Genomic DNA, 12,519 nt, shown 5'->3' on the forward strand with positions numbered 1-12,519 from the left:
GCTCCTCTGGGTGGAGTCCCACTCTTCTCCATTGATGGTCCCAGGGCCCTCCACTCCTAGACTGAAAGGTTAATCACTCCCCTCCTTGCTATAAAATGTCCACCTTTACATTTCCAGTCCTCACAATCAGTCCTGGTAACAATTATTCACCCTTGCTTCCCAAGGGATCCATCTGCATTTCTTTTCATCTGCCCTTCCTAGACACGTCGGATACTACTCACTGGATACTCTATACCATCCTCCCCGCCCTGTGGACCTAGGTTCCCTCTTGAAATCTTGTAAGCCAGTCACTTCTTGCCTTTGTATCCCTTCTCCCATTTTGGTTAGTCAATGTTTAAGATGGTCATCCCTATCTACTCTTCGTGTGGAGGGGGTGGGACCTTGAGAGATTCTTGACACTAGATTTTTAAGTCATCATTCTTTAAAGTTTTAGTATGGTCCAAATATCAAAGACTCTTGAACTTTAGTATAAATATACTTCCTAAAAAAAGTTCATGTTTCTTGATTTTTTTTTTTTTTTACTTAGGATTGTGTGATCTCCTTAGTAATAAGCTTCAATTATGAAACAAATAATGAAAATCTTAATTTCATTACAGAAAAATCTGTCTTGACTGGGAACTTAAATATGGAGGTAATGAGTAATCCAAAGAGCTACAACTCAGCCACAAAAGTATAAAATCTTTTGCAAGACCTTACAACCATGTCTGGGTCGTTGTTAAAGTGCCATCAAGCCACATCCGACTCATACAAACCTTGTATAGGGTTTCTGAGGAGCAGCTGGTGGGTTTGAACTGCCAACCTATGGTTCTAAGTCCAGTGTTGATCCTATAGCGCCACAGAGCCACACCAGGACTGCATGCTTGGGGAAGAGAAGTAAAATAACTCCTCATCCATTTTAGCGATGGTATTTTTAAATGTCAGGAAGACTGTGTAGCCATTAAAAAGAATGCAGTAAAGCTCTAAAATACTAAGACGGAAGGATGCCCACCATATATTTTTATGTTAAAAAGAGTGGGTTATAGAATATTGTATCTATAAAATATATCATGCAATTGAAAAGTTTATCCATACATTTATTATATACATAGAAAAAATTGTTAGGAGTAGTTACTTTTCAGGAAGGGGTATGGAGGATCAAGACCCAGAAGGAAAAAAGAATGTTTTCTGTTTTCCAATTTGGTTGGTTGACTATTTGCATGTGTACATCTTTTAACAGCTTTACTGATGGGCATTTTCATAAAATTCACCCATGTGAAGTGTACTATTTCATAATTTAAAATAAGTTTACAGATTTTTACAACCCAATCTTCCAATTTTTATATACTTTTATGTTTCTTAAGTTACAGATAATTAAAATTTATGTTAAAAATGTCTTTTAAAGAACTTTAAGTGTCTACTACTGCAAGAATAAGCAATAAGTATATTCAAATATTGGTTAGAATTGCTATTTTTGTCTGACATTCTCTACGTCATACCCTTGACTACTAAAGAATATCATACTCTAAACGTGTTCAGTGTTGTCACCCCTTAGTTTTCCAGATGAAAAATCCTTTATCGCATATAAACCAGACAGCCTTGTGTTCTCCTAATCAGAAACTGGGCTAAAAATAATAAGATAATTCTTTCTCTTGCTATTTCCAATGTTTTTCTACATTCTTCTAAAATCACTACAATTACAATCCTAAGAATGAAACTTAATCACATCCCGTTTTCTTTTCAGACACCAGGATAATGCATTGGACTACAAGGCAAGGTACGCAGTTCAAACTCACCAGCCATACTAGGATACCCTATTCCAGGGTCACTATGAGTGGGAACCAAAACAATGGCACTAAACAACAACATTTAGAAAAACAAAACAAAACAAAAACCTACCATACAACTTCTACCCCAAATCAATTAAAGTAGAATCCAAGGAAATGTTACTTACCAGTTCATACATGAAATCTGGATCTGAACTGTTTGCTAAGAGATCTGTGCTCATCAGAGTCTGTTCAGAAAAGGTGTGGCTTCGAAAGGCATCCCCAAAAGGCGGATCCATTCCGCTTACACTAGGCTACAAGAGAGTCATTTTAATTTTAGCAAGTTAGACTGTTTCAAGACTTATTTTAGCATACATGAGCTCTGCCTCCAGTCCCCCACAAAGTAACTTATTTTCAGAAAACAGTTCTGCATTGTTTTATACCTTTAAGAGCTCTAGCTAGCATTAAATTATGAACTTACAATAGGGACATAACAAAGACACATTAAAAACAGAATAAAAAATACCATGCAGTAACAGTATAATCTAACTTCTAGAATCAAAGCTTACTTAGCTATCAGTGTCTCAATACATACTTTCTCTTGTCTACGTAACATTTCCTCAAACCTCTATTAACATTCTCTGTTCTAACTCAGCTAAGGTGGAGAACTGGTGTCATTCCATGAAGACTGCAGAAATAGCAAATCAGTCTCATTCTATAACTAAGGGGAGTTCACAGTCTTACTTCCCAAAATAGGGTGAGAGTGTGTGTGTAATCTGGGTGCGACACTGTAGGTTAAGCACTAGAGTGCGAATCATAAAGACTAACAGTTCAAACCCACCAGGGTCATGCTGAGTTGGAACTGACTCAATGGCACTTAGCAACAACAATAAATCCAATAATAATATCTCCAGAATGATGATGGAGACAGGATCAGGAAAAAAAACCAAAATTTCTGTTGTTGTTACTAAGTACTGTTGAGTCAGTTCCAACTCATAACGACCCTGTATAGGGTTTCCAAGGAGCAACTGATGAGTTTCAACTGATAAGTTTCAGCCTTACGATTCAGACCGACCTTGCAGTCCAGTGCATTATCCTGCAGCGCCATACCAGGACTACTTTAAGTTCTACTTGTTGTTGTTAAGTGTCATAGACTCACAGCGATCCCGTGTAGGGTCTCTAAGGAATGTAGGGTCTCTAAGGTGTGTTTGAACCCCCAACCTTGTGATCAGTAGTCCAGCGCCATGACAGGACCCAAAACTTGGGTATAAACTCAAAAGAATAAAATCTATTCTGTAATTTAAAAAATCGATTCTGAAGTTAAAAAGCCTTAGTACCCCAAGAAATTGTTCCTTGTCTTCTCTCCAGCCCCTTTTTCCATTTCAGTGTCTACATAACTCACTCTAGAGTCAAGTCAGGGGTCACACTCCTGAAGTTATTCAAACAGAAAGGCCTAATTTAGCAATCTAACTTGGATGAAAGAGAATTATGAAATAATAAAAGCCTTTCTGTTCTTCTGCAAGTTTCTACAGAAAATAAAATTTTATTTACTTATATTTTCTTTCTTTCTTTCTTTTTTTGACTGTCATGGTTCTATTTATTTGGTAGTTAGGGTTTGTGCTTATTTGTGTTTTTAATAAGGAGCTCAGGTCCTTGATGTGGAGAGTCATCCCCATTTCACAGGTAAGAAAAAGGAGGCTCGTGGAGATGGAGCAACTTGCCCAGATTCAACAGGGAATAGGAGAGAATTGTGGTGTTGGCAAAGAATATTGAATAGACCATAGACAAAGGCACTAGCCCAACTGTACTGATTGGTTATGACCCAAGTCCAGTTCTGGTTAATTATGGCCCAAGACCAATTCTGGTTGTCTATGGTCCAAGTCCAGTTCTGGTTGGCTAAGGCCCAAGTCCAGTTCTGATTGATTATGGCTTGAGTCCCGTTCTGGTTGATTACTATCCAAGTCCAGTTCTGGTTGATTATGACCCAAGTCTGGCTGTGGTTGGTTAAGACCCAAGGTCAGTTCCCCAAGTTCAGTTCTGATTGATTATGGCCTGAGCCCAATTCTGGTTGCTGTGGCCCAAGTCCAATTCTGGTTGGTTATGGCCTGAAATTGAGATCTGGTTGATTATGGTTAAGACCCAAGTTCAGTTCCCCAAGTACGGTTCTGGTTGGTTATGGCCTGAATTCAGTTCTGGTTGATTATGGTTAAGACCCAAGTTTAGTTCCCCAAGTCTGGTTCTGGTTGACTATGGCCCAAGTTCAATTCTGGTTGGTTATGACTTATAATTTCTTTTAATTTGCTTATACTTCTTTATTCTTATATTATTTATTTTATACCTGCCACAGGTTTACCTTTTTAAATACTTTCTCATCATGCTTTCTTTACTGATATCCTTTCTCCCTACATCCCATTCCTTTCTCTTATTTGCATAACCCTTCAGACGGTAAGATTTTTCTTCCTAATGAACTTTCTGTATTACCTTTAGTAAAACTTTACTCACATGGGATATCAAACATAATGTCCAATAATTTCCTCATTGTGTTTGGTCACCTCTCTTTGTAATGGGCACCAATATGGATCTCTTCCAATCAGTCAGCCAAGATAGTTGTCTTCCAAATTTCTTGGCATAGATGAGTGAGTGCCTCTAGTGCTGCCTCACTTTCTTGAAAGATTTCAATTTTTATTCCATCAATTCCTGGTGCCTTGTTCTTTGTCAATTCCCTCAATGCACCTTGGACTTCCTCCTTCAGTATCATTGGCTCTTGATCATATGTCACCTCTTGAAACAATTGAACATGAACCATTTCCTTTTGGTACAGTGACTCTGTGTATTCCTTCCATCTTCCTTTAATGCTTTCTGCATCATTCAATAATTTGCCCAGAGAATCCTTCAATAATGATAGTCAAGGCTTGAATTTTTTCTTCAGTACACTCTGCTTGCGAAATGCTGAGAGTATTCTTCCCTTTTGGTTATCTAACTCCAGATCTTTGCACATTTCGTTGTAATATCTGACTTTGTCTTCTCGAGGTGACCTTTGAAATTTTCTGTTCAATTCATGTACCTCCTTATTTCTTGCATTTGTTTTAGCATCTCTATACTGGAGAGCAAGTTTCAGTGTCTTTTCTGACATCCATTTTGATCTTTTCCTTCTTTCTTGTCTTCTTCATGACTTTTTTGCTTTCTTCCTGTATGATGGTCTTGATGTCATCCCACAACTCTTCTGGGTCTTCAGTCTTCAGTGTTTAATGTCTCAAATCTGTTCTTCAGATGATCTCTAAATTCAGGTGGGATATATTCAAGGTCATAGTTTGGCTCTCGTGGACTTGTTTTCATTTTCTTCAGCTTCTGTTTGAATTTGCATCTGAGTAACTGATGGTATGTTCCACAGTCTGCCCCTGGCCTTGTTTTGACTGATGATACAGAGCTTTGCCACTGTCTCTTTCCGCAGCGGTAGTCAATTTGATTTCTGTGTATTCCATCTGGTGAAGTCCATGTGTATTGTATATAGTCGTCTCTTATATTGTCTAAAGAAGGTATTTGAAATGAACAAATCATTGGTTTTGCAGAATTCTATCATGCGATCTCCAGCATCATTTTTATAATCACGGCCGTATTTTCCAACTATTGATCCTTCCTCTTTGTTCCCAACCTTTGCATTCTAATCTCCAGTAATGATCAATACATCTTGATTAGATGTCTGATCAATTTCAGATTGAAGAAGTTGGTAGAATTCTTATATTTCATCCTCACTAGCTTTAGTGGTTGGTGCATAAATTTGAATAATAGTGGTATTAACTGGGCTTCCCTGTTGTTGTTGTTGTTGTTAGGTGTCATTGAGTAGGTACGGACTCTTAGCGACCCTATGCACAGCAGAACGAAACACTGCCCGACCCTGGGCCAACCGCACGATAGTTGCCACGCTTGAGCCCACGGATGCTGCAAAATTTTAATAATAATGGTATTAACTGGTCTTCCCTATAGGCGTATTATCCTATCACAGTGATATTATCCTATCACAGACAGCGTTGTACCTCATTACTGATCTGGATATATTCTTTTTGACAATAAATGCAACACCATTCCTCTCCAATTTGTCAGTCCCGGAATAGTAAACCATGTGGTTGTCAGATTCAAAATGGCCAATACCAGTCCATTTCAGCTCACTAATGCCTAAAATATCGATGTTTATGCATTCCATTTCATTTTTGACAATTTCCAATTTTCCTAGATTCATACTTTGTACATTCCATTTTCCAATTATTAATGGAGGTTTACAGCTGTCTCTCTTCATTTTGAGTTGTGCCCCACCAGCAAATTTAGACACCAGATAATCCCAGCAGTTTACTGATTTCCTGTTTCCAAGATGGCCCCACATAAAGCCACCTAAGAGTCCCCACCCTCACATTTGTGGGTCTCTCCTCAGTACTGGAAATCAAGGGAGAAGTCCGAGCTAACCACTAGAGAGGGAAAGGTAGAAATTTGGGGATGCAGACTAGGACTAACTACATTTCTTACTTCAGTTACTGCCTTAAACCCAAAGTGAGAACCTAAATAAAAGGACCCAAACATTCAAAATAGTCACCATAAGACAATACAATCATTCCTATACATGCTTTGTAGACTATGTATGTACACACACATAGACACACAGACTGAAATAATGAATGACATACACATTTAATCCCTCACTATGTCTTCTTAACTGATTCTAGATGTAGGAAATGGGCAATAAGAAAGAGACAGGTGAGAAAAGATTTCTGGGGAGATTAATTTTCAGGCAACGTGGTGTAGCAGCCCCATAAAGCCAGCAGACCCGCACACCTTCTTACCTACTTTTCTTTCACCATGCTTCTTCTGTCAAGTTCATTAAACTTCAAAGTTGTAACAAAAGAGGAAATAGAAGGTAACAGAAACAGGAAGGACACATACATAAAACTAGCAGAGATCAGAAAGAAAATGTCCTAGAAATGTAGTACGTCAAGTTGTATAAGAAGTCAGACAACTTACACACCAATGGTCCTGACCTTCTGTGATGGGAAACCAAAAAATTTTGCATGGCTTCTATATGGCTTACCTGAGGCATTTCCAAGCCCAGATCCTTTGAGTCTGATTCCAAACTTCTTTTTCTTCTTGTTTGTAAGTTCCTTTCCAGCTTTACTTCTAACTTCAGGATCAAGGATGATTGATTTTCACAATAAATGTTAGATTTCTCCAGAATACTGTCAATTCAACTGCTTGTATCTCTGCTTCTTTAATAATTCTGTGTGAACCTATCAGACAATAAGACAAAGTAACTTCACTAAAGTTCCATTAAAAACAAGTTGACCTTTCAAAACCTAAATTAACAAAGAACACTTTAAAATAGTAAGACTTATGGCTGCAAAATCAAAGTATTTGGTCTGCCTTGGTTCCTACTACTCTGATATTCACTACTGCTCCCTTGTTTGTTTCTAAAATAGGGTTGGTGAATAACCAATTCCGTTGGCAACATTTTAAAAAGACATTCTAAAAAAATTAACATACGCTATGTTTCTTGTGATTTGAAAGATTATACTTAATTTTCAGTAAAAGCTCTCCTTTCTGTCCTATAGGTGAGAATGTAATGTCTGGATTTTTCATTTGAATTTTTGTATCAGCATTACTACTAAATTAACCTAGATTTCATATCTCTCATAAATCTGTAAGAGTAATGAATATATAATAGTCAGCAGTAGAAACTAATCTCATTTTCTACATTAAATAAAATCATATTCTCAATGCTGTGTGTGAACATTATTCTTTGAGTTACAAGTAAAAACCGTCCTTGATCTAAGTATTAAGCCTGTTTTTTGTTTTTTTTTCCTTAACACCTGTCCTGGTGTGGCACTGTAAAGATACACAATGGATTGCTAACCACGAGGTCAGCAATTCAAACCCACCAGCTATTCCCCAAAATCCTATACAGTGTCAGTGTCACGAGTCATAATTGACTCGATGGCATTTCACAACAATAACAACATGTTAGGGGAGGGGGCATTGGAGTAGTTTCAAGAGTTAAATCAAACAGTGGTTACAAAAGCACTAGGCACAGTGACTTCAAAGTTTGTTTCCTTTCCTACTTTGAAGGCCTTCATCAGGTGGAACTAAACAAGTATCCCCAATGTTTCTCAAAGTATAATTTGAGGATCACCACCAACCGCAGCAATATCAACCTAGAAATCTATTAGAAATACGAATTCTTCAGCCCTAGCCCCAAACTATGAAAAGTGAAATACTTTAGCATTTCCAATACTTCCAATATTATTCTGGGGATTGGTGTTGTTGCCGATTCATAGAGACCCTATATAGGATTGCCACGGAGCAGTAGGTTTGAATCTCCGACCTTGCTGTTCAAGCTGACCTTGTGGTTCAATGCTTAGCCTACAATGTCACACAAGAACTCCATTCTGGGGATGGGGGAATCATGTAATCTGTAGTTTTACAAACCCTCCAGGTGATTTTTATCCTTCATGTTTGAGAACCACTGTCCTACAGTGGATTCCTCATATTCACTCTAGGTGCTGGTATCACTTCTTACAATTAGTCCATTTAAAGCAAGCTGCCACCTGTGGTTAACACATTCTCTGGACTAAGGGTTGGGATGATATACTATTTCAATTTCAAAGGCTGTTTGCTGAACAAGTCAGTCAACAAGGTACAAGATGTTTGTTCTGCTTTATTAGATTAATCAAGTGCCTATAAGTTATGTTTCTTGGATCTTTGCTGGGCTTCGCACTGTTGGGCTGTCATTCAGGGTTCCCTGGTTGAGCTTGGGGAACACTGCCATGTTCCTCCCAGTCTATAAACAGTCCTCTCAAGCATCTCAATCCAGTACGTACTGGGATTGATCCCTATTCTTCTCCAAGGTCAGCTCTTGCCCAGCATCTCATGTAGCCTCAAATCTCATATACAGTCTCAGACCCAACTCTTCCTCCGACTCCTGGAAGAAATATGGTCAGTCAGCCACTTTTTTTAGGCCTATTACTTAGGACCACAAATGGCACCTAGTTCAGGTCATGCTTTCAACAAAATATCCTGTAAAACCTGAAAACATACTCTTACTAGCAAGAGAGTTGAAGATTCAGGATTAAATTCTAGCCAGCATATACTTATTGACACCTCCTAAAACCACTGTCTACCAACTGCTTGGTTTAGTAAGGAGACACTGGACAGAAATGGACTAAATTCTAGTCACAGCTATCATTTTTACAAGTTATAGGACACTGGGTACATCAATCTTTCTAAGCCTTATTTTCTCATCTCTAGAAAGAAAATAATACTATTCTCTCATGGCTACAAGAGTTTTCTAAACCATAACACCTCCATTCAAATATAAGCATTTATTTTCAGTTAATGCAGTAAACAAAAAGAGCACTTGTTCTGGAAAATCAGAGTCTTGGGTTCTAGTTTTAATCCCATATTTAAAGCATAACAGTCTTATGAATTGTAGCAAGTTAGTTAATTTGTACCTTCACTCCCAGATTTGAGGAATAATAACTATTTCTTAAATATGTACTAGGGAATGTTATGAGAATTAAATGAGATATTAAATTAAAATGTAGTAATAAAACAGATTCAGAAAAGTGATTATCACCAATAGGTATATTTTGCCAATCCTTTCTTTGCCCCAAGCTGGTTCAGCTCAGAAATTCAACATCTGTGACAGCTATTAGAAACAAGGGCAGAATGTTTTAAAGGCACCGATTTTCAAACATGAAGGTATCTACCGTGTATAGGGTTGAGATCATTCACATGGGTAATGAAGGTCTTGCTCCTCGCAGTCGCTCAAGTAGTAGCAAATAAAATGGGAGGTAGGAGTGGGGACCAAGTCTGTCCCAGGCAGTGGACCCCTTTTTCAGTGATAAACTCAGCCCATCTCAAACTAGTAACCCATATTCACAACAAACTATCCTCATCCTCCACGTTTTCCATCCATTTCCCAGAAAAGGTTAGTATGCCAATCCAAGCATTTATTATGAAACAACCATGAAGAACAAATTGCCCCACCCAAAAGTGAAAGAGAAAAAAATAAGACATACAGGAATTGCCATTACATAGCAGCTTTCAGAATACTTCGTTCAAAACTGCATCCACCCTACTCTTAAGATTAGAGCATCTAACAAATGGCTAAAAAGCAACAATGCTTAAATGGCCAAATAATTCTGAGAAAAAGCTGTAACGACTTTTCAGGAAGCTTTCACCTTCTTTGGGTTCAAGAATATCAATATTTTACTCAAAGCTTTGATTTTTAAAGTGCATTCAAAAACAATGGTCAATACAATTTGATGAACTTGACTTATACCTATGGATGTACTAGCTCAAAAAGAGGGAACTAATCTTTACAGTGAGGATCATTCTCACCCCCTCAGTACACAGGGTAGACAGCAACTTAAACATTTGCTACCCAAAATGGGGTGGCTACAAAGGCAAGAAGTGACTGGCTTACAAGCTTTCAAGAGGGAGCCTAGATCCAGAGGGTGTGCAGGGTATAATAAAATAAGGGGGGGAAATGGTCTACCTAGGTGGAATCCTGATCCCCATTCAGAATATTCTGAGATGGGGAATTTCCACTTGAAAGGACAAGCAGACCAGCCTGGAGCAGCTAGAAGAACAGAAGATACTTCTTGAAACAAATACCAGCTGGAAAAATCTAATGGCAGTCTGATTGACTACTACAAGAACAAGCAAGTTGTTTGCCCAAGAGCGATCAAGGCAAGCAGTTAGGTCCCCTCAAGGCAAACCCACTTCCAAAACTGAGACTCAAGGGGAATACATGAGCAGGCACGTGGTCTTGCAGGGCACCATGTTGGTCACCAATAAGGGGAATTGGGGGAAAAGAGCAATGAAGTTGTGAGCTAGGTCTGACCACATTCAATAGAGTCATGTCAACCCAGGTTGAGACTTGGTTGGCCAGCAGTATGGCAAGACCTGGGGAATCCTGGGCCCAGAGACAGGGACATGACCATAGAGGACTAGAGTGGAGAGTGAAGCATCCAGCTGATAAGAAGTGAGGGGAGATGCATAAGAATACATATACTTGCAGATAGTACCCACTTGACCTGGCTTCAATGGCTGCATAATCAGAACTCGAGTAGAAGAGAGAAGAAAAAAGGAGTGATCCTTTACAGTTTGATGAACCTGACCTATACTTATGAATGTAGTAGCTCAAAAGAGAGAACAAATCTTTACAAAGAGGATCATTCTCACCCCTCGGTACACAGGGTTGACAGGGATGGACAAGTCAGACAATGATACCCAAAATGGAGGGGGGGGGGGGTAGGCTACAAAGGCAAGGAGTGACTGGCTTACAAACTTTCAAGAGGGAGCCTAGGAAACAATTCAAAACCTACAGAAAGAGGTCCAAACGATAAATACTAGAATATCAGAAATGGACAATACACTGAAAGGGCAGAGGAGTAGAACTGAAGAGATAGAAGCCAGAACTAGTGAGCTAGAAGATAAATCTATCAACACTACTAAGATAGAAGAGCAAGTACAAAAAAGGATAAAAAAATCTGAAGAAGGCCTAAGATTCATGTTGAACAACATGAAGAGGAATAACTTAAGAATTATTCTACACTTATGGATGCAGTAGCTCAAAAGAGGGATCAAATATTTACAGCAAGGATCATTCCCACCTCCTCCATACACAGAGTAGACAGGGATGAGCAACTTGGACATTGGCTACCCAAAGCGGGGGGGCTACAAAGGCAAGAAGTGACTGGCTTACAAGCTTTCAAGAGGGAACCTAGATCCAGAGGGCATGGTGGAAGGTAGGTTCTCCAATGAGTAGTATCCAATCTGTCTAGGCAGGGCTGATGAAAGGAACTACAGCTAGGTCTCTTGTGATACAATAGTGAATAATTGTTATCAGGACTGATTGTGAGGGATGGAAATGTAAAGGCAGACGTTTTGTAGCAAGGAGTGGAGTGATTAACTTTGCAGTCTAGGAGCAGAGGTCCCTGGGACCATCAAGGGAGAAGAGTGGAGAGCGGGACCCTACCCAGAGAAGCAGTGATGCAGGAAATGGAGGCAGAGACGATGACATGGAGAGATAAAGCAGCTGGGAATTCTAGACCCAGAGAGGGAGAGGGGCTGTGTGCTGATGACCGGGGGGCAGACTTGCAGGGTATACCATTTGGTTGGTTGATGATGCATGGTGGGGATTGTTAACCATGGCAATGAAGCGAAATAGGATAGGATGAATGTAAAACTAATGTTCTCCCATGTAAACTATTACATAATTCACAATAAAAAAAAAGAAAGAAAGAAAGAATTATCGACATTCCGGAAGAGGAAGAATCACACAAGTCCACAGAGGCGATAGTTGAAGAACTTCTGCAAGAAAATTTCCCTAACATCCTGAAAAGCGAAAAGATAAGCATTAAAAGCTCAACGAACCCCAAGAAGGATAGACTATAAAAGAAAATTACCAGATAATAATCAAGCTCTCCAAAATCAAAGATAAGAACAGAATCCTGTAAGCAGTTAGGGAAAAGAGAAATACAACATACAAAGGCAAGCAAATCAGATTAAGCTCTAATTTCTCAACAGAAACCATGCAGGCAAGAAGGTTATGAGGAGGGACAAATGTGAAGGCACTAATGATGGGAATACATGGACTACAAAACATTTTGAAAACCACACAAACAAAAATAGACAAAACAGATGAGTGGGACATACTAAAAATTAAAAACTTATGCACATCAAAAGACTTCACCAGAAGAGTAAAAAGGGAACCCACAGAATGGGAAAA

General features: G+C 38.9%; 1 protein-coding gene across 1 annotated transcript in view; it reads right to left on the minus strand.

Moving 5' to 3' along the window:
- The window catches only part of CREBRF (CREB3 regulatory factor), a 105,606-nt gene that overhangs the window by 64,137 nt on the left and 28,950 nt on the right, over positions 1-12,519 (minus strand). The window contains exons 3-4 of the mRNA XM_006864805.1: positions 6,820-7,015; positions 1,931-2,056 (exon numbers count right to left, since the gene is read on the minus strand). Coding sequence (XP_006864867.1) covers positions 1,931-2,056; positions 6,820-6,828 — 135 coding nt within the window. The 5' untranslated portion in view covers positions 6,829-7,015. The remainder of the gene's footprint in view (positions 1-1,930; positions 2,057-6,819; positions 7,016-12,519) is intronic.

Source organism: Chrysochloris asiatica, unplaced genomic scaffold (assembly GCF_000296735.1).
Source record: "Chrysochloris asiatica unplaced genomic scaffold, ChrAsi1.0 scaffold00071, whole genome shotgun sequence".
Classification (NCBI taxonomy): domain Eukaryota; kingdom Metazoa; phylum Chordata; class Mammalia; order Afrosoricida; family Chrysochloridae; genus Chrysochloris; species Chrysochloris asiatica.